The sequence below is a fragment of the Pseudopipra pipra genome, chromosome 17 (genome assembly GCF_036250125.1).
Source record: "Pseudopipra pipra isolate bDixPip1 chromosome 17, bDixPip1.hap1, whole genome shotgun sequence".
In the NCBI taxonomy this organism is placed as follows: domain Eukaryota; kingdom Metazoa; phylum Chordata; class Aves; order Passeriformes; family Pipridae; genus Pseudopipra; species Pseudopipra pipra.
This window is the reverse complement of record NC_087565.1, coordinates 3,940,172-3,966,656: the sequence shown is the minus strand read 5'-3', so window position 1 is coordinate 3,966,656 and position 26,485 is coordinate 3,940,172. Positions and strand designations below refer to the sequence as shown.

The window sequence follows — 26,485 nt, the reverse complement described above, 5'->3', positions numbered from 1 at the left end:
CCGTTGAATAGGTATTTATTTCCCTCTGTGACAAAAATGGTCTGCTCCAAGCCAGAATATTATTTCCCAGCATTACTTTTAGGGCCTTCAGAAGAAGGACTGACTGACCAGTGATTTGTCAAACCAAACCCCAAAAAAGATAAAACAAGTTTTCTGAAGAAAAGACAAGTTTCAGACCCTATTTTTCTTTCACCACTCAGACCAGGACAGCTCCAAGACACACAAAAGAATCATACACGTGTGGAAAGCAGGGACCCTGTGTGACAGAGCTCATCAGTTATCAGATGGAAAATATTCCTAAAATTCTCAAAGAACAGCAACTCAGAACCTGGAATTAATCCATTCACTGCTCTAAGCAGTAACTGAATCCAGCTTTTAAACAGTTTAGAACAGGAATGTATCTGGCTATAGCTTCCACGAAACAGGTCACCTCAGATTTCAGTGGAGGGACAGTTCTGTGGTCCCTTCCCTCCTCCTCAAGGAGCAGCAGGCGAGGAGATGTTGGGGGGTGCTGGGAAGAATGTAGCATCCAGGACCTCCAACCAGGACCCCAACAGTCACTCCAAACCTCTTCCAGAGCTCACAGTACCCACCAAGGTCCCCTGCCCAAAACACCACGTACATTGAGTCATGTGAGGTGTATTGGATGGGTCCAGTTTTTCAGATGAAAGCTGTCATCAGTCCCTGGTGGACCTGAACTAGAGCAGATCTTAAAAAAAAAAACAACCAACCAGCAGTGCTTCAATTCCCTGTGCAGATACCAGATGACTTCACAGGGATCCCATATGCCCTGTGTGAAAGCACATGAACACTCATTAATTTTATTCCCCTTCTACCCACTTCTATCACAACGTCACGTCTCCCTAAGACTGAACAGGATCTTGCACATCCCATTTTGTCCGCTCACCCCTCTTCTTGTATGTCAAAATACCAGAAGCAGGAGCACCAGCTTCCATGCTGACCTCAGAACTACAGAGAAGTAAAGAAAAACTAAGATATTCCTTAACATATTTTTAACAACAATCCCTCAGGAAATGCTGGAAGCAACCTGAAATTATAAATATCCCACCTGATGCGGCTCAGCCTTGGTAGAACAAATTACCTGCATTTGGCATATTCGAGATTATTGCAGATATTGTCACTTGTAACTGCCCACAACAACATCTGGAGTTTGGCTTCCAAGTCCCTCCTCTCTATGAGCAGCTTGAAACCTAATTATGTTTTTCCAGTAAGTGTCCTTAAATCTTATGCCATGAGAAGCAGACTCTTAAGGAAAATTCTCCAACAATGGACCCAGGCAAAGGCCAACATAAATTAAACTGCTACAAAATTACCATCAGAGCAACAGAAAATCCTGCTAAGATATAAAACCTGTAATGACAGATGGAAGAGAAAAAGAATGTTTTCATCTGAAGTACAGAAAAAAACTGAAGACATAAAAGGGGAAATGCAAAGAGAAAACCTCTGTGAGTTTCTGCTTTTTGGAACTGTAATAGGTCAGTGCAATGACATCAGTAAACTTTGGGCTTCTCCCACTCCCACTGTAAAACATTAGCAATCCAGAGGTTCTGTATATTCACTTTTTTCTGCAGATTGTCCCTTAGAAGTTGCAAAGGTTCCAGAATCCCTGACACCAAACACAACTTCAGTTGTGCCAAGGAAGGACTGTGAAGATCCCTGGGACCAAAGCAGAAGCAGGATGGTGTAAGTGCTCCTAGAGCATTTAACTGTGTAGAGCACTTGAACTGCATAAAATCAGTTAAAACCAGTTCCTGGCAGATATATAAAAATATATTCTCAGAGGGAAGAGGAAGCCCAGAAGGCAGGAGGGGGAAGCATGGGGTGCTGGTGGATCTCTGGTTTGTGCTCTCCTATCACTGATCTTAGATACTGCCTGTCTCTGCAAACAGATCCACAGAACTATTTACTTGCACCACTCATTGGTCAGAAGCCACAAAAATACCAGTTAATGAACATAGACTTATGTCACAAAACTCAAAAAAAAAAAAAAAAGTTTCATTAGTGGTGCTTTAGTAAGAAGTAACCAAATGCCACTGGGTTTTTTCTTTGCACAACCATTCACCCAACAAAGTTTAGATCACAGTACTGAAGTATATTAAAAATAATAATAATAAAAAAGTCTCAATCTTTCATTGAGAAACTCTATTCTCATTACAAAACCCTTGAGCACATTATGAAAGAGGAGATGGTAGCTGGTAATTTAAGTTAATTTTGGCCTAGAGGACCATTCTGTTTGCACCTCTGTGCACCACAAACCTTCAACTTCCTCCTTCCAACACTTGCACAAGAAGATGAGAAACTTGCACCCAGAAGAAAAATGTACTCAAATTTTACTGAGTTTGGCCCTACTGGCACTGAAAGCACTTCAGCATTACTGAAAGAGGCAGAAAAGGACTTTGAAAGGCACATTTCAGTGCAATGCAGATATATGGTAAGTGCAGTTAGGAAGAATTGCCAAGATATAAGAAATTTGAACATATGCTAAAATAATTTTATTCATGTTCTCACAATAAAAAATGATGCATCACCAATGCGTTAAAACCCTAAAATCAATGCCAATAATTATTATTAACTATTCTATGCACAAAAAATGGTAACCCTTTTTGATGGTTACTATCACTTCACAAAAACATTCATGCAATCTTTTGAGGCACTTTCATTTTGAACACAGTTCTTCCTATCAGTTTACATGGCCTCAACTAGGAAGCAAAGTGCCTTTGAAGATAAAACATGCACTTTCCAATAACTGTGCTTTGTTTTTATTGATTAAGAAAATATTTTCACTGAGCTTCTAAAGAAAATCCTAAGATATAGTACCATTCAAACTTCTTTCTTTCAAGACTAAAGGCAGCCACTGGTTAATTAACCAGCATCAACATGGAGTAGTTGATATAGTAACAAAACTACAAGAATAAATAACACATTAAAACAGTGGTAGGAATTCACAGTTTTTAAAGGATTATAAGCATTGGCCACCTGCTGACAGCACACACTGGCCAGGTACTCCCAGGTCACTCCTCAATTTCCTTTTTATCCTCCAATCTTTTCTTTTGCAAATGTCCATCAGCCATTAAATCATCCTGGATGTGTGGAAGAGCTTTGATAGCCAGGGCAAGTAGCTAGAGAGTTAAATATGCAAAAAAATATTTACATGGACACTTCTAAACCAATATTGCTCACTTCAAATTACTTCAGTTACTGGAGCACCTGGAGAACAACCTTTTCAGGCTAAAAGAAACAGCGCAAAGCTTCACTTGGGCCCTGGGGGTTACTGATGTTCCTCATCCCTCCCTCTGGATTCTGCCACGACCCATCTGTGCCATGGCCCAGGTGGCCACACCTGAGGCAGGGGATGGGCTCACTGCAGGACTGTGCCATCTGCTGCCAAGGTGGGGGTCACCTCACAGAAACCCAGCGACTGCCAAACCACACTCCTGCTCCTGGAAAATGTCTTTTCCTCAGGTCAGTGGAGAGCGACAGAAGAGCCACATCTTCCCAGGCAGAGGCAAAGCCAAACAAAGAGCACCTGCACAGCTTGAGAGCAAACAGTGAAGGAAATCAGTTACTTTATTAAAACTATCTTAAATTAATCCCCCTGTTTGTGGTTTGACAGGAGAGCAGTGAAGACACCACCGGATGCCAATTTGCACACTCTGGGGAGGGTACTGGACTGCTCAGTCCAGGTATGAGCTCTGCAGAAAATTTCTGCAAACCCAAACATACCAAAAAAATATTTTGATTTGGTTATCAACATTGACAAGACTTAAAAAAGATGAAAAACTGGCAAACTGATCAAAAGAGACAAATACAGCAAATACCAGAGGCCAGTTACAGCAGTTATTGTAAGTCAAGTCATTTAATGGACAGACAGGATTTGCCGAAGCCCCTTCCAGCCCTCAGTTGTGCCTACTTTTCCAGAAAGGATATTCTCACAACTGAGTTCATAAATTCAAAAAAAAAAAAAAAAAAAGAGTCAGATCAGCAACTTTGCATTTAACCCAAAACATGATTTCTTAAGTAATCTGGTTAGGCTTCCATTAATATTCGCTGTCACGCTCCTTAAACACGGACAAAAATTCTTCTTGAAGCTCACCAAGAGAAGAAATGCAATACCTAATGGCATCATTGCTGACAACCACCAACCTAATGCACAGCCTGAGCGAGGCCAAGGCTCTCAGCATCGACGTTCCTGAACCTGACAGGTTCCATGAACCTGACAATGCTGTCAGGTTTGGGTTGGAAGGGACCTTAAAGCTCATCTCATGTCCCTGGGCAGGGACACCTTCCACTAGACCAGGTTGCTTCAAGACACATCCAATCTGGCCTTGAACACTTCCAGGGATAAGGTGGCCACAGGTTCTCTGGGCAACCTCTGCCAGGGCCTCCCCACCTTCACATGGAATGATTTCTTCCCAATATCCAATCTAACCCTGGCCTCTATCAGCGTGAAGTCATTTCCCCTCGTTCTGTCACTCCAGGTCCTTGTCCAAAGTCCCTCTCCAGCTCTCCTGGAGGCCCTTTAGGCACTGGAAGGGGCTCTAAGGTCTCCTCAGAGCCTCCTCTTCTCCGAGCTGAACATCCCCAGCTCTCCCAGCCTGTCTCCAGAGCAGAGGGGCTCCAGCCCTCAGAGCATCTCCATGGCCTCCTCTGGACTCACTCCAGCATGAATGTCCTGAAGTCATGCTTTGGGACTGCTCCATGTTTTCCAAAGTACGACAATCCAAACATCCCTGCTGATTCCATGGATGCCTTCCCCCGGCATGGTGAGAATGATGTGAAAAGGTTGTCCGTGCTGTATTCCAGCCCCTGCTTTGATCATCCTCTGCAAAGCAAGCCTCTGGCAGGCTCCAACCATCTTGGGAAACTTCCCAGTGCAGCCCGGTCAGTGACGGTGCCACCCCAGCCACAAACCACATCGACCGCCTGCGATCCACTGAAAACCGGGACGTGCTACAACGGAGCAGGAGGCGGATCACTGGACACTCAGGAAAGACTGAAAGAGTGGTTACACTTCCTGGGAATAATCAACATGGATTACAGTCTACACTGGGAGATGAAATACACTCCAAAACATTACTTTTTTCAGACACTCCCTGATAAAAGATGGTTAAACATAGCACAGGGACGCCCTGCGAAGTGGGGGAATCTTCCCCCAGTGCTTTGAACCTCCAGCCTGCAATTTATCAATACAACACATCCAAAATTTAGGAGGAAAACGACCATGTTGCAGCAACTCTCATTTAAATGCTGCAGACAATGCCCAAGCTGAAATAAAGGAGGGAAAGAAGTATTTATTTACGCTTATAGAAAGCTGTTTGGCTGAAAATCCCATCTCCCAACCCAGGGTTCTCCACAAAGCAGGTTCTGCACTGCCAGCATCACGACAAATTTCTCCAAAGCCCTTTGAGCATGGCAAGAAAACCACAGGAAGCTGCCCAATAAAAATAAACCTCTTTTCATCCTACACTCTATATATTAAAGTCAATTTCTCTTCCACTCCAGCTTCTGCTTCCCATCTTTCCTCCCTCCCAGAGCACAGCACACTTGATTTATTAGAGCTAATTCATTAAAGCAAATGAATTTGGCATCTCTTTCCCAGGATCCCTTAGTCAGACGATTCTATAATTTTCTATCAAAAGCAAACAAAAACGCAAACACTGATCCTGAGCAGCCTGAAACCAACAGATGCCCGAGAACCCGAAAGCACCTCTACAGAAATCGCAGTCAGAAGAATAAATTCCACTTCAAGGTGGCTGCTACAGTTCGAGAATTTAAATAGGTCCAATCCTGACGCATTTCCAAAGGAAATCCTTGCGGCTCTGCATACTTTGGAGAGCTTAATTTACCCAGAGAAACGGGTGAACCACCACGGCTCAGCCACTGGGTGAATGCGGCCTGCAAGTTTTTGCTTCAATAGCAGCAAACTAAGACAGTCTCCAAACACACACACACATCATTTCCCTTTCCTGACGATAAGCTGGCATGAGGCAAACACCACCAGGAAGAATTAGATTATTTCACCCCGCTCTGAGACGATGTACCAAATATACAGCCTTTTTTTATTTTTTTTTAAGCTTTATCGCAGCAAAGACAGCTCAACAGCAACATCTCGCCGTGCGTGAAAATTAATAAATAAAACCGAAACCTAGAAAAGATAAAAACATTTGGCTTTCCCTCCTGTGTCAGACGGGGTGGCCTTCACCTCGCTCCCCAGGGAGCGCCGGCTCCATCGGTGCCTCCACTCCAGCAATAAACTCAAGGCTTTGATGTCACCCGTGTGTAACAGCCAGGTATCGATACAGCACAAAAGCAGGAGCGAGGCGCTATCAGGGAATTCTGCTGTCTCCGTTCTGTCCAGTTGCATTCCCCAGAATCTCCAGAATTACCTGACCGGAATTCTTAATGTGAGAGCCAGGAGACACCGCATGAATAAACTGAATTATGCTGCCTTCGCAAGTTTCTCGTCATAAAGGCTGGATTTGCTTCCCCGCCGCTGGTACGTCATTCATTAAGCACCTCATCACCCGAGCGGCCACAAATTATTTCGCCAAAAATTAGGCAGAACAATGTAAGGAAGGGGAAAGGGAAAATCACCGCGGCTGTTGGAGCGAGCCAGGGTGAATCACAGCTCCCACACACACAGATGACTTTCATTAGGAATTCACCTTCCCAAGGCCTTTTGTTTGGGGTTTTTCCCCCCCTGCTCCGAGTCCGGGGGGGGGGAGGGAAGGTGGCAGGCCCTGCACCGCCACCGGGGAACGGGGTGGGGGGTTCCCGGGTCGGGGATGCTCGGCAGGCGATGCCCCCCGGGCAGGGAGATACCGGCGAGCAGGGAGACAGCGGCGGGCACATCCCACCCTCCCCCAGTCCTTCCCCCCCCTCCCCTCCTTCCTCCGCCACCACCAGCTCCATCTTGGCCTCCGCCCGCGGCCCGGCCCCGCCGCGCTCACCTGCGGCCCGCGGGCGGGCGGGGGCCGCGCAGCCCCGGGGGCGGGAGGGCGGGGGCGGCCCCGCGGGGGGCGGGGGCGGCTCCTCGAGGGCCTCGCGCGGGGCCCGGTCGCGGCGGCCGCGCGCGCTCCGCCCTCAGCGCCGGTGCCGCCGCCGCCGCCGCCAGACACCGACCGGGACCCGGCCACGGCAGGGGGCGGCGCCGGCGCACTGCGCATGCGCGCCCCCGGCACGCAGCGCCCCCGCCGGGCGCGGGCACGAGGCCGCGGCCCCACGGGTTTGGGGAGGGTGGGAGAGGGTGAAAGCGGGGGGGAAGGGGGGCTGAGGAGCGCGCGCGGGGGGGGGATCCCGATGGGAATGACGAGCGGGGAAAAGGTGGAAAAGCGGGATGAACGCGGCAAAAAAAAGAACTTCCCTGACCGGGAATCGAACCCGGGCCGCGGCGGTGAGAGCGCCGAATCCTAACCACTAGACCACCAGGGAGTGATATGAGAATAAATTACTCGCTGCAGTTCAGACGCTGCCGCCGCGGCCGGGTATGGACACTGATACCGGGAGTGCGGCAGAACCGGGAGCCACGGCGGCACAGGGACCGGGAGCCGGGATACAGGGACCGGGGACTGCAGTGCTGGGACCGGGGGCAGGGGCTGCGCTACAAGGGTCGAGGGGCTGTGGCACGGGAACCGAGGGCTGCGGTGGGACTGGGGGCTACAGCGGCATAGGAATCAGGCTCTGTGACACAGGGACCGGGGGCTGCGGTGAAAGTGTCGGGGGGCTGTGACACACGGACCGGGGGCTGTGACGCACCACAGGAGCCGGTGATGGCGGTACAGGGACGGGGAGCGGTGGCACGGGGATTTGTGGGGCTGGGAGCAGAGACACAGGGGCTCCGGTGGGGCCGGAGCCCGCACCGGCACAGGGGACGTGCCCACATCGCCCGTGTGCCGCAGGCCTGGGGGTTCACTGCCTTTGTGGTGCTGACCAGACTCTCAGGCCAGTGCCCACTCACCGACCCCTGGTTCTACATATGGTTTGGGCATCACCTTCACCCCCTGCCCCGCTCCAGAGGGTCCCATCCTGGCACCCCACTGGCCCTTCCGGGCACCAGGAGCTCAGCGCAGAGCCAGTTCCCTTTAGTGAACAAAAGAGTGCTTGCAATTAGAGCAAAACAGGTTTTTTTAAGCTCGTGAGTCTGTTTTTCCCAGTTGCTCAACTTTCCTGGTGCTCCTGGCTGTTCCCCAGGGAAGGTGGCTGTTTCCCACTGTTGGGTAAAAGCCTGACTTCCACTCATCCAGAGCAGGTGACCTGAGTGCCAGTGCAGGGACACTCATTCCAGTTATCCCTCCCGTAGCTCCAGCATGGCCCTGCTGGCATTTGTGGCCTCTCGGTGCAGCCCTAATGGCCTTTCCCGTCTGCTGCCTCTGACTCACATTTTTAAGAAATGAACAACGATGGATCCCATTTGCCAACAGTCATCGCCGTGAATCATGCACCCATACCCTCTCCTTGCTCCATCCAGCTCCAACCCTAGCCCAGCTCCAGCACCAATGCTCCAGAGGACTCTTGTGACCCCTCCCCTCCGGAACACCAGCTACTTGAGGGGCTCCCCAGCACTGACCTTGCACAGAGTCTTTGCCCAAGAAGAAATGCTGAGCCCATCCCAGCACCAACAGGGATACAGCGACTGGGTCCAGGCTGGCAGCCCAGGGCTGGTGCTTGGCTCTGGACACTACCTGCTCACAGTCAGGGATGAGCACAGGATCCTGCTGATGGAGTGGTTGTGCAACCCCTCTCACAAGCCTAAATGTCAAATTCCTTAAAAAATGTTGGTTGCTGTTAAGGCTGAGGGTCTGGACATAGTGCTAGCAGGGAAAAGTGGCTCCTTCCAGCTTTTTGCAATTGGTTACTTTTTGATTCTCCTGTTTATTTGCTTGTTCCCACTTTGTGGGATGGAGCAATATGGCTTCCCCCCACCTTTGACGCTCTGGATGATGCGCCTGCACCTCACACTCCTCTGCCCAAACTGCCCCATCTTTGGGCATAGGTGCTCACCCTCCCATTTACAGTGATGGAGGCTTCCTTCTGATGGCTCTGGAATTCCAGTGCCCTGCACTGGACTCTCCCAAACTCTCCTTTCCTTCCCAGCCACAAAGGAACACAGGGGTTTGCACCCACAAGAGCTGCCAGGAGCACACTTAGAAGCCAGGAAGTGACAGAAACCCTGCCAGGCCTGTAACCAGGAAGGGAAGGTTTGATTATCCTTCCTGCAAAACACCCGAAATTCCTTGCTGGAAGGGACTGGGGAGGTGGAAAACATCCCTGTGCCCCTGGGGCTCTCACAGCTCCAGCTCTGCAGCCTGGGCGTTCCCGACAGTGTCTCTCCTGCAGGATCAGATCTCGTACCAACCCCTCTGCTCGTCACCCCAGTTGCAGAGATGTAGTTTTACCTACTGAAGTCAAGTAGTAAAAAGACTCCCAACCTTCAAAACAAACAAACACCCAAACCCCACAAAACCAAACCCAAGCCCTCACCTCCAAGCACGTGCCTCAAGCCTAGCCAGGCATCCTTCCTCTGAAAACAGCACACTGAGGATCTCTGCTGGCCTCTCTCACAATATAGTTGCCTGCTCTCCGCTGCCCTTTTAAACTTGAGAGAGAGCAGCTCCCAGCTCCAGCTATCCATCCACTGCTCCCCCTGTGCCGTGTTGTTTGACTGCCAGAGCTTCCATAGAGGCGACGGATTCCCTGAGGTATCCCGCCGGGAAGCCACGCCAGCACCACAGCTGCAGCTTTTCCACATTAGAAGTTTCTCCAGGCTCAGCTCCCACTGCCAAGGTTACTGCTGGGACTGCAGTCCCACGCTCCCAGCTCAGGAAGCTCGAGGAAGCTCAGGAAGCTCGAGGTTCACCTGCAGCACCAGTGGCAAAGGGAGCGAAGTGATGGAGCTTGGAGCTCCCCGGCCCAGGGCACAGGCACGGCTCGGGAACCAGCTTGGGAACCACGTCCTGCATCTTGAAAAGGAAACATCAGACTGTAAATATTATTTAGTATACATTCCTTCATGAGAAAGCATCTGGAGAGCTGACAGACAACGAGCCAGAGGGATAGGACGGAATATTTCAGTTGTTTCTTGCCTCAGGCTGCTGCAGGCAGTCGGTATTTACCTGACAAGTTCAGAACAAGCACCCAAGAGCGGAGTTCGGTGCTGTTAGACAGAAGAAGACAACGACATTCACCCCATTTTCTCCCAAAGGAATCCTTTATTGACAAGTTTCCTCAATCTTTATCTTAAAGAGAAACAGCTCCATACCCAAGCTCCTGCAGTCCCCGTTTCACTGGCTCCGTTCCTCGAAGGGAGACCAGTTCCAGTCAAACAAGGAGCGCCAGTGAACGACACTCTACACTCCACCTATGGCCTAGTACATCTGCCCACTAACATTTCATCCCCAGGTCTGCAGAGGGAGGGGAGCAGGGGTGGGGGAAATGGAGATTAATCACATCAGTGTCAAAACTTGCTTCTCTAAAGGGTCAGAGACAGTTCAGTCCCTCCCGGGTGATAAACCACTAAAACTACCCAGATATGTACATAAGTCTAAAGACCTGAGTAAGTCCCACTTCGCCTCTAAGGCACAGATTTGCTCACTCTAGGTATTTCTATGTGGAGGCACTAGAATAAGATCAGGCCTCTAGAAGAAAACTTGGAATTTGTCAGCTCCTGAGCAATGAAGTTGGACATCAAAAGAGCAAAACATCCAGTCCCTGGGGGGACTGAGGGAGCTCCATGACTCTCTGCCAGTTATGTAAACCAAAATTAGAGCTGGGGCTTTCAACTGAGAAACCCATCCAGTCACAGCCAGATGTACCAGCTGGAGGAGCCCTCGGAGAGCAGAGTCGAGTCCCTCCAATGGTATCCATATTCCAGCCTCCAGAAATTCCTCCTCCAAGAACGAAGGCATAAGCTGAGAAGGGAGAAGCAAGTTTCATACACTCGGGAAACAGAGTGCACCACTGAATTTAACACAAGAACTGGCTTTATAAGCATGCTGCTATGACTGCATGATGCAAAACTCCAGTGCTCAACAACCAGCTTTGGAAACCTTGCAGTCTTCTCTACAGAAAACAAATCATAAACAAGTAAAGCGTAAGTGATGTAAGGCTTGCAATTCAGCTTCAGAGTCCAAGGGAGCATCGCCCTAATATGATGCCAAAGCTTTTTTTTTTTTTTTTGTCTGTTTTTAAGCTTTATTTCTTTAAAGTTCATTGCATTTAAAAATAAAGATTCTTAGTTTTGTTAAAGCTAGAGCATTAGTGTAACAACGAGGCAGCTGCTAAGTGAAGTTTCCCTTTTGGGAGCTCAGAAAAAAAAAAGAAATCAACTGTTTACCCCGTTTACCAGGCTGCTCCAATGAGAGCCAGAGAAAACAGTAACAGGAGAAGCCTGGGAGCATCCAGAGTAGCTGCATGGCATGTCCCACACAGAGAATGGAGCCAGAAGCTAAAGCTAAGGTGCTTTAGCATGTATTTGGCTTCTCCAGTAACTGCTCTCCTTGTGCTTCTCAGGGCCACGATCTGCTCCAAGCTATGTCAGACAAGGGGAAACTGTTTTTATCTATAGCAGTTGCATTTCTGAGCTACTTTAAGGAAACTCCAGCTTACACGCTCTCCCAAAAGGACAGCAGTGATACATTTAATCTACAAACTTTAGTGTAAAATATTATTTGTGTACAAAACTTTGCATTCTCTTTATTTGACTTGGATCCAGCAGCAGTGTCTATGAATGAAGGATGGATCTCTCCTGACTGGCTCTCAGCCCCTTCTTGGATCGGCATGTTGTTGCTGTGGTGAAGGTTTGGGAGGGAGGGGGCTCTTCCAGTTGTGCACAGCCGTGCAAAGCCACATCCAGGTCTAGAAAGGAGCGTTGTCTTGTGGAGACTTGTCCCCAGCTCCCGAGGGGGAGTGCAGGCCGTCAGTGCTGTTTTCCCTGCTGCCCACCACTCTGTTCTGGAAGGAGAGAAGAGAGTGAGGATAACAAGAAACCAGCACTGGGAATACCAAGTCAATTCCCCCCTGTCGGGGTCACCTACTGTAGCCAAGACTTCACATATCTGAGAGGCCATTTGCCCGAATACTAGTCTACAAGAAAAACATTGCAGAAATTAAAGTTTCTGCACAAGGTTTCATACTGTGGGTTTACAAGACAAAGCAGACTGTTACCTTTATGGTCCCAACTCTATCTTCAAAGGACTTGAAGGTTGCAGAATTCCTTGAAGAAAGAAGAGGGGGGGAAAAAATCAAAACAACAAATCAAGGCAAGTTAGTTCTTAACCATATCAAATGGCACAGCGTGACTGGGCTCTGTGGCTGTTCCCCTGCAGTGACACCAGTACCCAGAACACTTCCAGCTCCTCACAGCCTTTGGCACAAATCTCTCGGGCACACCAGGCAAGAACACCACATACAAACTCTGGAGGAAAACATTTACACCACATGCAATCCACTCAATTGCTCAAGCTAGAATCTTGAGGGAAACAAGTCCTAGTTCACTGGGGAATCAAGGCACGGTAACCAGAGAAGAAATCAGCTCTTAGTTTTACAAGGCTTCCAACTAAAAACATTTTGTTTTAAATAATGGAAAGGGAAAGCTGAGAAGAGTTTAAAACAAAGGCTTCAGCTTCCCATATCACATCCCGTGGGCGGGAAGGGGAAGGGCCATGTGCCTGCACCTATCAGCAGTTTTATTTCTACAGGAGTGATCATTTACATCAGGAAATGCTCATGAAAACCACAGTGTAATAAATTAATCAGAGCATTTCATATTTCTAGCGAAGAAAACCAGGTCAATTGTTTGACAACCCAACAAGCTGCTTTCTCTGGCAAAGGATTTCAGGGAGAGCTCTGTACTGAGCTTCCAGACCAGGCAATTACTCATAGTGCTGCTCCCCCGGGCCAGGCTGCAGGAGCGCTGGGAGATGACTCGTCTCATCTCAGTTATTTTTGTTCCAAGGAATTGCTTTATATTTGCAGCTATAAAATAACCTCCCTTGATCTGGAATGAGAATGAACAGAGAGAGTTTCTGTGGGCCTTGTCCAGCCCTGGCAGTCATTTCTCCTGCAAGGAGATCACCACCTAAGGCACCACGAGGGCAGGCTGAGAAGGGCACTGAGGTCCCAGGCTGGAGACAGAGGGTTCTAGTCAGGATTCATCTTGGTATTAGCAACGGCCATGTTGTACATTGTGAGAGAACTGTAATCCTGCCCTTCAGGGACCCCTGAAAGCTGCAAATTTCAATCAGACTTTGGTACAGGTGCAACACTGTGCTTAGTTCAAGAACAACACATGTGCTAATTAACCATAAGAGATACCGGGTAAACCCCCCCCAAAACAGTCAAACTGCAGGCTGTGATTAATCCATGCTCGGAGCAGGGTCTGCTCGAGAAGAGAACCAGTTGTACAAGTCAGAACAAAAACCCCAGCAGCAATGGAGGCAGCTGTACCACCCCCCAGCCCCACGCAGCAGACACAGGTACAGTGCTACGTTACCTCATGGCTGGCATACTTATGGAGTGGCGAATGGAGTAACTGCTGCTCGGAAGCATTTGGAATAAGGAGGGAAAAGTTAATGACAATTTCACACTGACACCGTGCAAAAGCAGCATAACCCTGGGTCTGAAGCACTCACTGTCCACACACAGGCTGCTGTGGACAACCCAAGTGGTAAGAGTCAGCCCTCTCTCCCCTTATTTAACAGCTGCAGTCCAGAATTTCGTTTTCCAGATACAGGACAGTAAGTATTTAACTGCAACTGCGATACAAAAGTCAATCCCAGGGCATTGGTCTGTGGTAGATTTCTCAATCTGTGTCAAAAGTGTAGGCGAGGCTTAAATAACCAGCTTCCCCTTTAAGGTCTGCAAGGGCCTGGCACAGAAACAAATGCTCTTTTAGAGCCTTGAAGGGTATCTTACCTAAGGGAATGCGAGATGGAGTGAGCCCTGGGAGAGGCCACGGGCAGCAGAGAGAAAAGGGAAGCAACAGTCAGAAACTTGTGCAGAGAAACACTAAACGCAGGGACACGGTCACAGAATCATGGGACAGCAAAGTCAACTACTCAGGAGAAAACCTCTCAAAATAAACCACAGAAGCAAGCAAAAAACCAATGCTTTTCATTGACTCAAGGCAAGCAGAGGTATTTTTCAAAGAGCAATAACAGCACCTCCAGCAACTTAGAGCCAGGGTGCTGGGGAGGGGAAGGAGTGGGTGTGCAACAGCAAAACAAAACATTTTTCCTATTCCTATCCATTGCTTTCACATGTTTGTTTTAAGCATTTTTTTTTTTCTAAACTGAAGGTTTTACCAAGCACCAGCTAAACTGGTAGAGATACCTCCTTCCCCCGAATCCTCCCATGGTCTCTCATACAAAGACAGCATTGCTTGGACTTCTGATGAGAACTTGTCTAAGGGCAACCTGCAATGGATACCTGCACGTTATCTTGCCAAGCCTGAAAATCATAAAGTTACAGCTCAGAGAACGAATGCACTGCAGCCTAATAAAGATAAGATTAAAGGTATCGTGTTTACTCCATAACCTGGTTGCTCATTTTTAGGTTGGGATTCTGCAATGCAGTAGCACCTCAGAACAACAGACCAGGGTTTTCTACTTCTATTAGTAAGTATTTCTACTTCTATTACCAGGATGCTCTAAAGGAGCTTCTCCTGCCAGAGCAGTGTTTTATTCCACTTAAATATAACTATAACTTTTGTCTCTGCTGCAGGAAGCAGCCATGGCAAGCTGGATGTGAAGTACTTGGCAAGGAGCACAAGGGTTTTTCCTGACAGCCAGAGTGAAGATGTTGGGCTTTGTGGTTTCATTTCCCTATGCATCCAAGTCGGTTCTTTGGCAGGGCAGACTCCTTGAAATGCTGCCTTTGCATGTGAAATAAATTAACTTTCTACTTACTGTTGCTTAAAGGAGAACAACATAGATAACACATCCATGCACCAAGGTGCTCTGTAAGCAATACCACAAGCAACTGGTTCGCTTGTTGAGTATCTTGGCCTGGACCTTCCAGTAACCCTTTTTCTGCTTCCACAAGGATTTCGAGTTTGCATTGATTCAGGAATTTGCAGGTACTTTTGGGATCAGGCTAACATTTCATAATGAATTCGCTTGTAGCATTACATACAGCAGCAAAGTTCATCAGACAACGTGAAGTGCATTGGTGGACACAAACCCACGCAGCAACAAAAAGAAAACACTCCAATTTTGCAGTTTACTGGAATCAGTAAAATGCAGGAACAAAATGTCTAAAAGCCAATTTACTTTTTAACTGTAGGTGGAGATAACAGAAAAGGCTGAACTGGCCAAGATTTGAAGAAATCCAGCCCACTAAGGTACATTTTCTCCCCTCAATCCAACAGAGCATTAACGCAGTAAGCACACGGTTACAACATGAACTTCACAAGGTCTCCTTACAATCCACACCCAGAACATTTAAAATTATTTTGACCAGAATACAGCAACCCTAAAGATTTAACCCAGGGGCACGTTACTTGTATATAAGAACATTTTGGTCCAAGCATTTTTAATGGAATTACGCCCACGCCCTCGGTGCAGCCGAGGCTCTGTCCCATTCATCACCCCTTCCTTGCATTTATCAACCAGTGAAGGCTGACTAAACAAGGAAATCCCTTCTGTTATCTCAACACTTCCAGTGGTGGAAAATAAACTTGCTTTACAAGTGAATTTGTAGTGCAAGAGGGGAAAAAAACCCCCGAGTACAGTAATGGAGGTTGCAGTGTAGGCTACAAGGCCTGTAATGGAGATTCTCTGGGAGCAGAAATCATCCCACTCGTTCAGAGCAGTGATCACAGCAATACAACAGACTTCACTCCTCATCAGCTCTGATCACATACCAGAACACCAGAGTTTCACCTGGCAAGGGTGAAAAGTGGGACAGTTCCTGCAAAAACTTATGCTCAGAGTTAAACCTCATTCAGAATCAGAAATAGGAAGACTTGGTTGCAGCACAGGAGATGGAAGTCTGTTTATAAATGCAGAGAAAAACTGAAAGTCTTAAAAAAAAATCATTACTGTGTTCCCCCACAGGGCCACAAATACAAATCCTGCTGAAATAACTTTGGCAGGGATTCCCAAGTGATAAGACAGAAGCTGCCTCTATTTCATAACACCTCACCCAAGGTATTAGCTATAAAAAGGAATGCAGATGTTTAATTTAGTGACTGATGCCGTGCAAAACCATTGCTGCAAAGGCCTGGCTCGTTCCTAGGCCAGCTGATTACAGGGCCAATTTTCACAGTGACTGTGCCAGGCCAGCTCTGTCACCAGGAGAGCAGCCCAGAGTCCCCTCCCTCCAGCATCTGCTCCTGGGATGGCACAAACATCTCTGCAGCTGCATGACCTGCATTCTCCCAACTAAAAGAAAACAGGCAGGACCAAGCCTGTCAAAACAGGCTGATGACAACACTGGTTCAGGAGTTCCCCCTTTGGTCCCAAAAAAGCACCGTTCCCATCCCTGCAGCTGCAACAGCCTGGCCAGACTGCAGAAGCCAGGCACCAAATTTACTTATCAGTTTGGCAAAATGTGTTCCCACCACATCTTGTGCCAGTATCTGCAATCTGCTGCGATTACATGAAAATCTCTTCTTCTACCAGACTAGGGAGTTTCCAGGAAAGAAAAGTTACAACTTGAATGCTAGAAAGGGTAGGGAGCCAGCTAGTCCTCTGCCAAATTTAGATGTGAGCAACTGAAAACACCAAAAAATACCCTCCAGGAACACAGTAACCAACTCATTGAGGACAGAGTACTATGTGATCAGAGGCCAACAAGTTCTTACCACTCGGATACTCACAGCCACAGTGGAATAGGAAATTCCCTACAAAGAATGACAGCTACCCATTCAATCCAAGGTCTGATACAGCATGTTAAATACAAGCTCTAAGAATCCTTCCTTATTAACCTTGATAGGCTGTATATTCAGAATTAACTCTCAAATCCAGGAAAACATGGTCAAGGGATTCTTCATGAAAAATTTGGATGTTGCCACTAGTGGGGCTCCAGCTTAAAGTCCTGAAGAGCAGGTAAATCACCAATTTTAACCTTGAACTTTGTACAGCTGAGAATATCACAGAGCAAGAACCTCAGCTAGGGGAACCAGCCTCTCTTCCCAATTTGGAGAGGTTTAAATTTGTGGTTACTCCAGTGGTCATCCGCTTAAGATGAATCGAGATAATCACCACCCACAGCAACAAATTTTTAATGTTGTCATAATCTTCTGAATCAACTGGTATTTTCCAACCAACATGATATAACTGTGCCTGGAAGACATGCTGCCCTTCTCCACAGAATGTCAACACATGGGGCTGGAAACCACATGGAATGCAGCATCCAGACTTTGCCCTGTTTTAAATCATAACAGAACACAGGAGGGATGACCCCTCTCTAATCTGAAAAAATAACACTGAGAAAACACACCTCCATAATCCAGTAAAGAATGGAAAAGGGAAACTTTAATACTAGTTTTGTACATATGACATAAAATCTGCAGAGAAACCATATGACAGTAAAAGGGGGAAGGCTTCTAAAAATGTTCAGTCAGTTCTCCTAAACCAAATCAAACTTAAAATGCCTTAGAACAGGCTTTATATCACCAGTAACTCTTTGATAAGTGTTTAATCTGTCCTAAACTACAATGCACAGGGCCACACACAGGGGAGTAGTACATCAACAGCAGTGTGCTGCCAACTAAGCAGAAAAATGAAAATAAGCCTGGTCATTGTCTAAAGTCTCATTCCTGTTTGAAACCAAGATCAAAGCACTGGAGTGCAAACCAGAATCTTACCTCATGTCACCAAGCTTCCTGCTGATAACAGAACCTACATTGGAAAGGGCTGCTGAAGTCTTCTGTCCCGCCTGGGAAAGGGTTTCCTGGGTCTTCTTGTAACTAAGTAGAAAAAAACATCATAAATTGAACTACTGGGTCGAATCTGAAAGTGTGTCCCCCCAATTTTGAAAAAGGACCCCGTATTAAAGCAAAGAAGCTAGATTAGTGAGCTGCACTGACTTCACTGATTTGCATATATTCAAATATTTGAAGTTTTTAAAAAAGCTGGAAGTGTAGGATTAACCTTTCCATACACTCACTTTACCATTTTGACTGTATGTTCTTAAATCTGACACAAACATTTGCAAAAAAAGCAAAGCAAAACCAGCTTTCCATGTGGAAGCTGTAACACCACAGCACTGTAGCCCAATAGGTCAACTATCTTTTGGACTTCTTGGGAAAAATAAGTCTAGGAACCTATTCCATATCATCCTTGCAGCCTTGAGGAAGTTACAGCATTTGTTGTTGTGTTAGGTTTTGGAGGAAAGCGGCAAGAGGCAAGACCAGCATCACTATACAGAGAAGAAATGCAGGAATCAGCATTATCTCTACAACTGCAGTTTGGAAATAAATGGTAGAGAAGTTTCCTATCAGTTACCATTAACCACAGTAGGTAAGAAGTCTGACAGCTTGTATTTGTCAGCTGATTATTTGACCTTATACCTGAGATGGAGAAGACAGACACTTGAGAACCTTTGTTTCCCTCAGATGAGACTAATCTCTGGAACAAAGACTCTTTGAGCCACTTTCATTAACTGATTTCTCTCTAAACTGTTCCCCAGTTGGTGATTAACATCTAGATTCATGTCACTCTTGAAACTATAAAGAAAATAACTCAGGCTGGAAAACAAGTTCAACATTTTAAGCCACGTTTTCTTATTCCAAATACTTCAGCTTGAGATTATTTTTTTTGCCTGATGAGGACATTTAGGAGAAGGGCATTATAAACAGCCTAAAGTTCTCTCATGCCTGAGCTCCCCTGGCTACAAACACCACAGTGACAGCTGACTTACTCACAGCTCCTTCTCTCCAGACAGAAGTGTGTGGACAGCACCACAGCACCCGAACTGGATTTGAGCAATTCCAACTACAACATGATGGTTTGTTGGGATTTTTTTTTAAGAACCACAGACAAGTATTTCTGAATAACAAATGTACATGAGACTTAAGCAGAGCAGGGCAAAACTGCATCAGCTTTTCCTTCTCTCTTCCTGCTCCTAAAAGAGAATTCCTATAACCTACATATTTTTCAGACAAATTCCTCTTGAATCCAGAAGAACGTGCCTTCAGCAGCCAGGCTCCTCCCTGGCTGAGCCCTGTCATGGGATTTGATTTACAGCTGCCTAACCAATGTGGAAGACCTCGTGCTCACCAAAGTATGCAGTGCTGACTCTGGGTCTGTTTGGCACTCGGGTCCCAGAGCTCAGCACTGGGGAAGGGTTCACAGCCTCAAGGGACACCATCACACCATGCACACGCTGCAAGCTTCCAGGTATTATGTCCAGCTTCAGCAGATAAAGACCAGATATTTTCCAACTGTATTTTTCACACTTGACAGCAAAATTTCTAATATCACTGAAGATGGAGCACTCAGGTGCTGCTGCTTCTGCCCCAGTTTGCTCCTTCCTCCAGCACAACTGTTTGTGCTGGCACAGCAATCTAGATCAAGGAAACTGCCTGGATTAAACATAAACTTGGAAGAACAAAAAAGCAGCAGCTGGATCAGATGGCCAGCCTAGTCCTGCATCCACAGCTCCCACACACACGTACACATCTCTCCACTGCCAGGCAGGAGGAGAGCCAGGGAGGCACAGGGGGATGAGAAGCTCTAACCCAGAACTGCCACCAGCCACACATGTGGAGCTGCATCTGTGACAGCCAGGGATCAGCTTATACAAGACTTTAATGCAACTTAACTACGCCCAGCCCTGACCTAGAAGTTGCAACTCTTCTCCTGCAAGCACCATGGCCAGGTTTTCCATGGGTTTAAATTCACAAGCACTCACTTTCTTCCCTTAGCACCAGCACAAAGCACAATGGAATAATCCAAATCTGTGAGTAATAAATATAAGCTCTGGTTAATACCCTGCTTTACTAACAGGCAATTGGCTGCAGCACAAGCTGCAGAAATGATCTCTGCCCTGTGCTATTCATCCCGTGGTATTTCAACATTTCATTGCACCCCTCTCCTATGAACCCTAAAGGGAAGAGCAAGACCTGCCCCCACAAATCCTCCTTTATCCATTAATAGCAGCTTCCTCTCACTTGCTTTTATACAGCAATCTCCATTTGAGCTGTCTGGCTAAAGACACAAACCATCTAAGTCATCTCATGCCCTGGCTACAGTGAAACCGGATCTAGGAACACACTGGGATGGTTTTTGCCCTGTCTATGCAGAGGGCAAGTCTGTGGCCAGGATTTGCCACTACCAGGAAATTCCACAGCACACAGAAGCACTGTGAGGTTAGCAGTTAGGCCCAGTCCCAGTTCAGTCCTGTTAGTTACAAAGCAGAGTAGCTCTGAAACAGGAAAGACGATTCATTTGCATAAAAACCCCAAAACGTATGAATAAAACCTCATCCTTGGGCTTCTTGAACTTGCCTCTTTGCACTTGCTGAACTTCAGACTGAGAAGCAGAAATTCTGATTGATTTCTGAAGCACTGCTGGAATTTCACCCTTCAATCCCCCTCACCTCTCCATTTCAATCAGCCTCTACCTTGCCAGCACTGACTGTCGCTGCCTAGTGCCAAAGCAAGCAGGAAAACTAACGTGCCCCAGCTATTCAGGCCCTAAGTGCTCCACAAAAGCACGTTTCCGCCACATTTCTGGTGCTTATGAAGTACAAGGAAACAGATACAACCAGAAGTTCTCTATTCTAGCAGGCACACCCAGGGAGGAACCCTGATTAAACACCCCTGGACTCAGCCACACTGTCAGCAAGCATAAAAACCAAGGTCATCCTACTTAGCAAGTGAAATACTGACAGTTTACAGCTTCTTGATCTAGAAAACACCCAGGGAACGTTGAAAGTAGACCTGCATACTTGAAAGTTTTTTCTGCTACTCCTACTTTTTATCTCTGCTCCTCTTTGAACCATCTTAGGAAGAAAACTGTCTATTCACACACAACGGTGATAACCAGCCAGCTTCAAGGACTGCATTTCATGCCCTCTCCAGAGAACAGGAAAAGCTGGCTCCCACTTAAGACCTACCTTACCATGGTTTAAATCAGCTCAGAAAACAGTGACATGACCTACCTGCTCCCACTGCAGCACTGTAAGGGACTGCCCTACATACTGTGGGAAAGGCACAACGAGAAGGACAAAGGGCAACTTCCTTAATATCCTTCCATAATTTAGTCCAGATGAGAATTTAATTTCAGGCATTTAATAAAAACATGGCTAAAAGAGCTTTGCAGTCAACAACTGGAGTAGAACAGCTGTGAGGTTTAAGCTGGTTGAGTGCATTTGTGGCCCCAACGTGCCAGAAGAGCTGCCCTGGACACTACAGCTCTATCTGTTCTCATCAGGTACCACAGCAAAAAAAAAAAATCCCCTGTTTTCTGCAGAGCACAAAAAGAGATCAGTTTGGTTATTCCACAGCTTCTCAGCTCAAGGTATAACCTATGGCACACAGGTCTCACCTACCCAGGGGTTTCAGCTAGTTCCTGGGAGCAGGCAGGAATTTGTGAACTATCACTTGGACTTCAATGAAATAGTCTGAATATTGGCTTGAAGAAAAGCTCCCTCTCCCAGAAGAGGCATTTATTGGGTTAAAAAAGTGAAAGCTGGGAAAGACAAATGTCTAAATAGATCTAGTGAAAGCAGAGGACTGAGAGAAGGGGCACAGCATGTTAGTGGCAGCATTGTCAGGAAGGCATTTGTTAATGCTGAAGGTTAAGACACTCACGCTTCTGATTGAGTTAATTTTTCATTCCAGTCCTCCAGTGTGCTGCTGGCTGAAAGATATCTACAAACACAATGGAGGTTAGAGGCAGCACCAAGATTCACTGCAGATGCTTCTTTTGATGCTTTCCACATTATTAGTGACTCTTTACACTTACAGTATCAAGGGCTTTACTTCTCTGACAACAGCTTCAGCCTCTCTGTTACAGCCAGAAGGAAAAGAGCTGTTTGAGAGGCAGGGAGACACCTAAGCCCCAGTTTCTTTTATTTAAGCATGTTCAAACACTGAGCACAAAGAAACAAAGCCTGCAGTTCAGAAGGTGTCAGGAATTGAAAGACTTTGCATCTTCTGCTCCCTTCCTACATGCTGTGGCAGCTCTGTATTAAAAGCACAGAGCAGTGAACTGAGCTCAGGGCCAAAAAAATCTGACTGTCACACACAAAGCTCTATTTTACCAATACAGCATGACCTGGACAAACACTCAAAACTTTTGTTTTCTAATATTTAGAAATCATGTTTCTCTACCCACAAAGCAGTACCTTAGGGGTTGTGAGAACTAACACTGGGGGTACAAAACACACATAAATACTACAGAATGTGGCTGTTCCCAGCTCAGACAGCTCAGAGGTGAGATATCACAGGCAGTTCACATCACTCAGAATTGACTTGCTCCAACTAGACCACTGCCACCTTGCCTAATGATGGGATGCTCCCAATCCACATTTTCCTCTTAGCTAAATCATCATCTCCTTCAACAGAGGACAGAGAGAAAGAAACTTCAGTGCAGAAAACATTAAAGGGCTCCCATAGGTTCAGCTACGAAGCAGGAATCAATGATACGTGTCTAACATGAACAGAGGTCTAATATAATTAAAGAATATCTTCCAGAAGCAGAAGTAGCCAGATGCTCTTTGTCTGCATTTGTCACCTGCTCAGATATACAGAAAAGACTAAAATTCATGGCTTTCTAGTGCTGACACCAGGAAAAGGTTCACACATCAATGCAGAAGATTTCAGAAGCTCATGAACACGCTGGCAGTTGCACAGCCCCTATTTCCAGCTACAGGGAAACACCTCCAGCCCCTTCCCTCCCAGGTGGCCATACAGAAAGGCAACAGTCAAACCGATTCCTACCACATCTGATGATGAGAAGAGAAACGGTTTCACAGTAAAGATAGAGGTTCACTAATAAGACATCTGATAACACCACACTGACCTACCAATTACCAGCTGAAAGGAAACTGTGGTTAAACTTTTGTCCCCTCTCTTTTTTTTAGATAAAACGTGGTCTGGTAACTGATTGGAATTTTGCTTCTGCAACAGCAAGACCATGAGAGACCTGATGGCAGTAACATTTACTCATCTCCTCTGCAACTGAGGGATGTTTCTAGCTGGAAGCCAGGCATGCTGGAAGTAACAATCCTGCTTCACCAGGCCTCCAGCTCCCAACCAAGCCCTGATGCCTGTGAGAACAAGGAGCAGCACAAATCGGGGAAGGCAGCAAGGAGGCGATGCTGAGGAGCCCGAGGCACTCACAAGTCAGACTGTGTCACTTTGTCATTCCACTCTCCAAGTTTCTCAGATGTTTTCACATAACTAGAAACAGAAAGTGTTAATGAATATAACTTTAATATTCATTTTTTTTTAGAAGACAATGACACAGATTTCAGTGACAAAGGAATAACAGAAATGGGACAGGGATGGAGGAGGGAAGATGAGGAAAAGGGAAAGAATAAACAGTGAGATGAACAGCTCAATGATCTGCTCTGCAGTATCACTGTCAGTAACTCCAAATCCCAGTTAGAGGAGACTTTATAGCCTGAATGATGCCTCTATGGGCACCCAGAGTCCCTGACACCCACTGCAGGGTCAAACTTACCTCTTGGACTCTACTTTTGGGTCTGTCAAGCACAGCGGTGACCGTACCCTTAATACCTGTTCAGGAACAGTCAGTCTCACTTCACACCTTCTTTAGGCAGAAATGACTCTGGCAATGAACACTAATATCACAGATTTTTTTCCTAGGAAGTGTAGGCTTTTAATTCAGGCTGTCTGACCCAGGAAACACTCTGAACTAGCACTGTGCAGCACAGCTGTGAAACTCCTGGCACTTCCCTTTGAGCCTGAGTTCAGGGCAAGGTAGCAGCTGCCTCTGCCTCAAAAAATGGGCAGAAATGGGCAAACTGGACTGTTTAAGTGATGATCCAGATCTCTAACCCCAGGGGAAAGAGCATCCAGCAACAATTTATGCAGATCACAAATACAAAAATTCCATTTCTCCAGACATAAACCAGCAATGATTTTTTTTAAGTGCCTTTTACCCTACATACCCACCAGAGGAGAAGGAAGAGCTCTGAAATACACTGCTGGGAAGTGTCATACATACTCTTATTTAAACACATGTGCATCACAAGCAACACTTACGCGTTGGAGACTTGGACATCGTGCCAGCTTTTGGACAGGTTTTGCTTTAACCCATCCAAGGGAGTCAGACCCAGCTTCCTCTTCAGCTCTCCACAGTGCCTCTCTTTAGCTGCCAGAACTTGCCTGAGAGTACCAATTTCTTCTTCAACCTTAGAGAGAGGCAGAGGTTTGCCTTAAATCACAGTTTGGGAAAACCCTGGAAATTAAGCCAACTTGTAAACGTGAATTTTAAAAATTGGGAAGAATGTCAGGTGCACGAAGAGCAATTCAACTCAACATGAACTGTATTGGAATGGGAGGCTTACAGATCAAACTTCAACTGGGAAAACATCCATACGAGTCACTGGAGTGGTGACTTAGTGGCACAGAGATTAACAGAGCCCATTCTTTGTGTTGTAATTTCAACAGCAGATGCAATTCAGCTGCCAAACTTTATGAATTAAGGTTTTATCTTATGATTCTTTTCCTCCGATGTCGTCAAAGCAAGGAGTTTTTCCTCAGAGATCTCTCTTGCAACACTTTCAAAGCACTCTGGAGCTGTTTCCAGGCAGAGAGGGTTCATTTCTACTTAAACTGCAGCTCACCAAGCTCTGTGTGACCACCCAGAGCAGCAAAGTCCTCCCTTGCCAAAATATGCCAGTCAAAGAACCACCATGAGAGTCTCAAATGCAGGAAAGGACAAGAAAGAAAGAGCTGCAATTATCTTCAGCCACGTTTCAGATAGAAATTATAAACTGACCTTTAAACTCAAAAAGGTGCTCAGACTTTGGGGTATTACAGGACAAAGTCTCAGCTCTTCGAAAGCATATTGGCAACTATTTTAGGTGACTATAAAGTGTAGTAAATATCTGAGAGAAAAAGGTAGGAAAAAGGCATATTAAGTGCTCCATTGTGTCAGTTTCCTAAGGAAAAACGAGTTTCTTTTGCATAGCATTTGCCTGAAGTGTTTTCCTGCTTCAAGTGGAGCTAAAAGCCTACACCAAGCTCACGGCATCAAAAGCCGTGAGCTTTTCAAGCCCTATTTCCTTCAAGCCCTAAATTAGACTGTTCTGGGAAAGAGCAAACAACACACCAGAGCGTTTGAAGTATCTGCCAGCTTTGTGCCTTTTAACAATTCGCTGAGAGACCCAAAGGTAACACTGCAAAATTAAAAACCAAAAAAGACAACAACAGCAAAAAAAACCAAAAAAACCCAAAAAAAACAAACAGACAACCAACCAAAGAAAAAAACCAATCAAACAAAACAACCAGTGCCACTCCTGTGGCTCCTGTTTGTTCCTTCCCAGCAGAACACATCTGGGACCAACCCTTACCTTGGCAAGCTCGGATCTCAGCTCCTCCTCCTCGGCCAGGGTCAATCCCTCGGGCGCAGCGCTCCGGGCCGCGTTATCCACGGGAACATCTGTCATGGCATCGGCCAGCAGACCTTTGTTGGGAGAGTTAAGGTTGATATCTGTCGCAGACAAGGAGCAGAGGGCACTGAATAAGCGGTCAGCGCGTTATGCAAAGCAGGGGGGCGGCGGGACGGGAGGGGTGCGGGGAAGGGGCCGCGGGGGGAAAGGGGAAGAGAAACCTGAGAGCCCTCCCCTGGAGTTTCCTACACGGGCATCTCCCGCAATCCAGGGCAGCGCCGCGGGCATTCCGCGGGCCCGGCACCGGGGGTGGGGATGAGTCCCGGGGAAGGGGGAACGAGTCTGGGGGTGGGGAGCGAGCCCCGGCCGCTGCCCATCCCCGGGGCCGCTCCCACCGCCGGGGCCGCGCCCCCCCATCACGGCAGCGGCACCTCCCGCCCCCGGGATCCCCCCGGCACAAGGCCGCCGTGTCCCGGAGCGAAGCCCCCCCTTCCCGTCGCCCTCCCCGGGCCGTACCCTGGTTCGCGCTCTCCATGGCAGCGTCCCGGGCCCGTCACAGCCGCCGCCGCCGCCGCCGGTGACGCGCTCAGCGCGCGCCGCCCGCCCGTTCCGGGGAGGGCCGCGGGCACAGCGCGTCACCCGCCGCGTCGCCACGGTGACGGTGACACGTGTGTGTGTCTGTGTGTCTGTGTGTGTGTGTCTGTGTGTCCCCTGTACCCCCCCCGCGACACCGGACACGGGCGGTGACGTCACGGGGGGCAGCGCGGCCGGGCGGTGCCGGCGGTGCCGTGAGCGCGGCCGGAGGGCAGGGGGCAGCACCGGCATGGGATACCGGGACACCGGGATCACCCGGCACGGCCCGGGGCACCGGGCAGCACCGGCATGGGATACCGGGACACCGGGATCACCCGGCACGGCCCGGGACACCGGGCAG

General features: G+C 47.4%; 2 protein-coding genes and 1 non-coding gene across 31 annotated transcripts in view; all 3 read right to left on the bottom strand.

The window, feature by feature from the left end:
* DNAJC5 (DnaJ heat shock protein family (Hsp40) member C5) overlaps window positions 1-7,097 on the bottom strand; it is a 31,848-nt gene extending 24,751 nt beyond the window's left edge. The window contains exon 1 of the mRNA XM_064673967.1: window positions 6,972-7,097. The gene's annotated coding sequence lies outside the window, so the exon portion shown is untranslated. The remainder of the gene's footprint in view (window positions 1-6,971) is intronic.
* Window positions 7,098-7,380: 283 nt separating this feature from the next.
* On the bottom strand, window positions 7,381-7,452 carry TRNAE-CUC (transfer RNA glutamic acid (anticodon CUC)). Its single transcript has one exon. It is a non-coding gene; the product is annotated as a tRNA-Glu (tRNA).
* Window positions 7,453-10,209: 2,757 nt separating this feature from the next.
* TPD52L2 (TPD52 like 2) lies at window positions 10,210-26,219 on the bottom strand. Of its 29 annotated transcripts, XM_064673940.1 has the most exons (12): window positions 25,773-25,902; window positions 25,513-25,652; window positions 24,200-24,348; window positions 23,312-23,371; window positions 21,779-21,838; window positions 17,828-17,929; window positions 16,838-16,861; window positions 13,933-13,959; window positions 13,511-13,552; window positions 12,184-12,232; window positions 12,054-12,102; window positions 10,210-11,970 (listed from the first exon to the last, which is right to left on the bottom strand). In XM_064673940.1, exons 1-11 carry the CDS (start codon window positions 25,837-25,839, stop codon window positions 12,067-12,069), a joined length of 756 nt encoding a protein of 251 aa, XP_064530010.1. In that variant the 5' UTR covers window positions 25,840-25,902; the 3' UTR covers window positions 10,210-11,970; window positions 12,054-12,066. The 29 variants fall into 29 exon arrangements, with proteins under 29 accessions (XP_064530010.1, XP_064530023.1, XP_064530021.1 ...); XM_064673953.1 differs by lacking the exons at window positions 12,054-12,102; window positions 25,773-25,902 and adding an exon at window positions 26,068-26,219 and having other exon boundaries at window positions 25,513-25,625; XM_064673951.1 differs by lacking the exons at window positions 12,054-12,102; window positions 25,773-25,902 and adding an exon at window positions 26,068-26,218.
* Window positions 26,220-26,485: the final 266 nt, after the last annotated feature.

Bases quoted from the DNA above. Each gene is read 5' to 3' on its own strand.
- TPD52L2 (XM_064673935.1), bottom strand. From the start codon at position 25,839: ATGCCCGCGGCGCTGCCCTGGATTGCGGGAGATGCCCGTGTAGGAAAC. The intron at 17,930-21,778 runs GTGAGTGTCTTA...TTTTCTACTTAG, and splicing joins AAATTAACTCAATCAGAAGC to TTACAAGAAGACCCAGGAAA. The intron at 12,233-13,510 runs GTAACGTAGCAC...TCTTTCTTCAAG, and splicing joins ATAAGTATGCCAGCCATGAG to GAATTCTGCAACCTTCAAGT.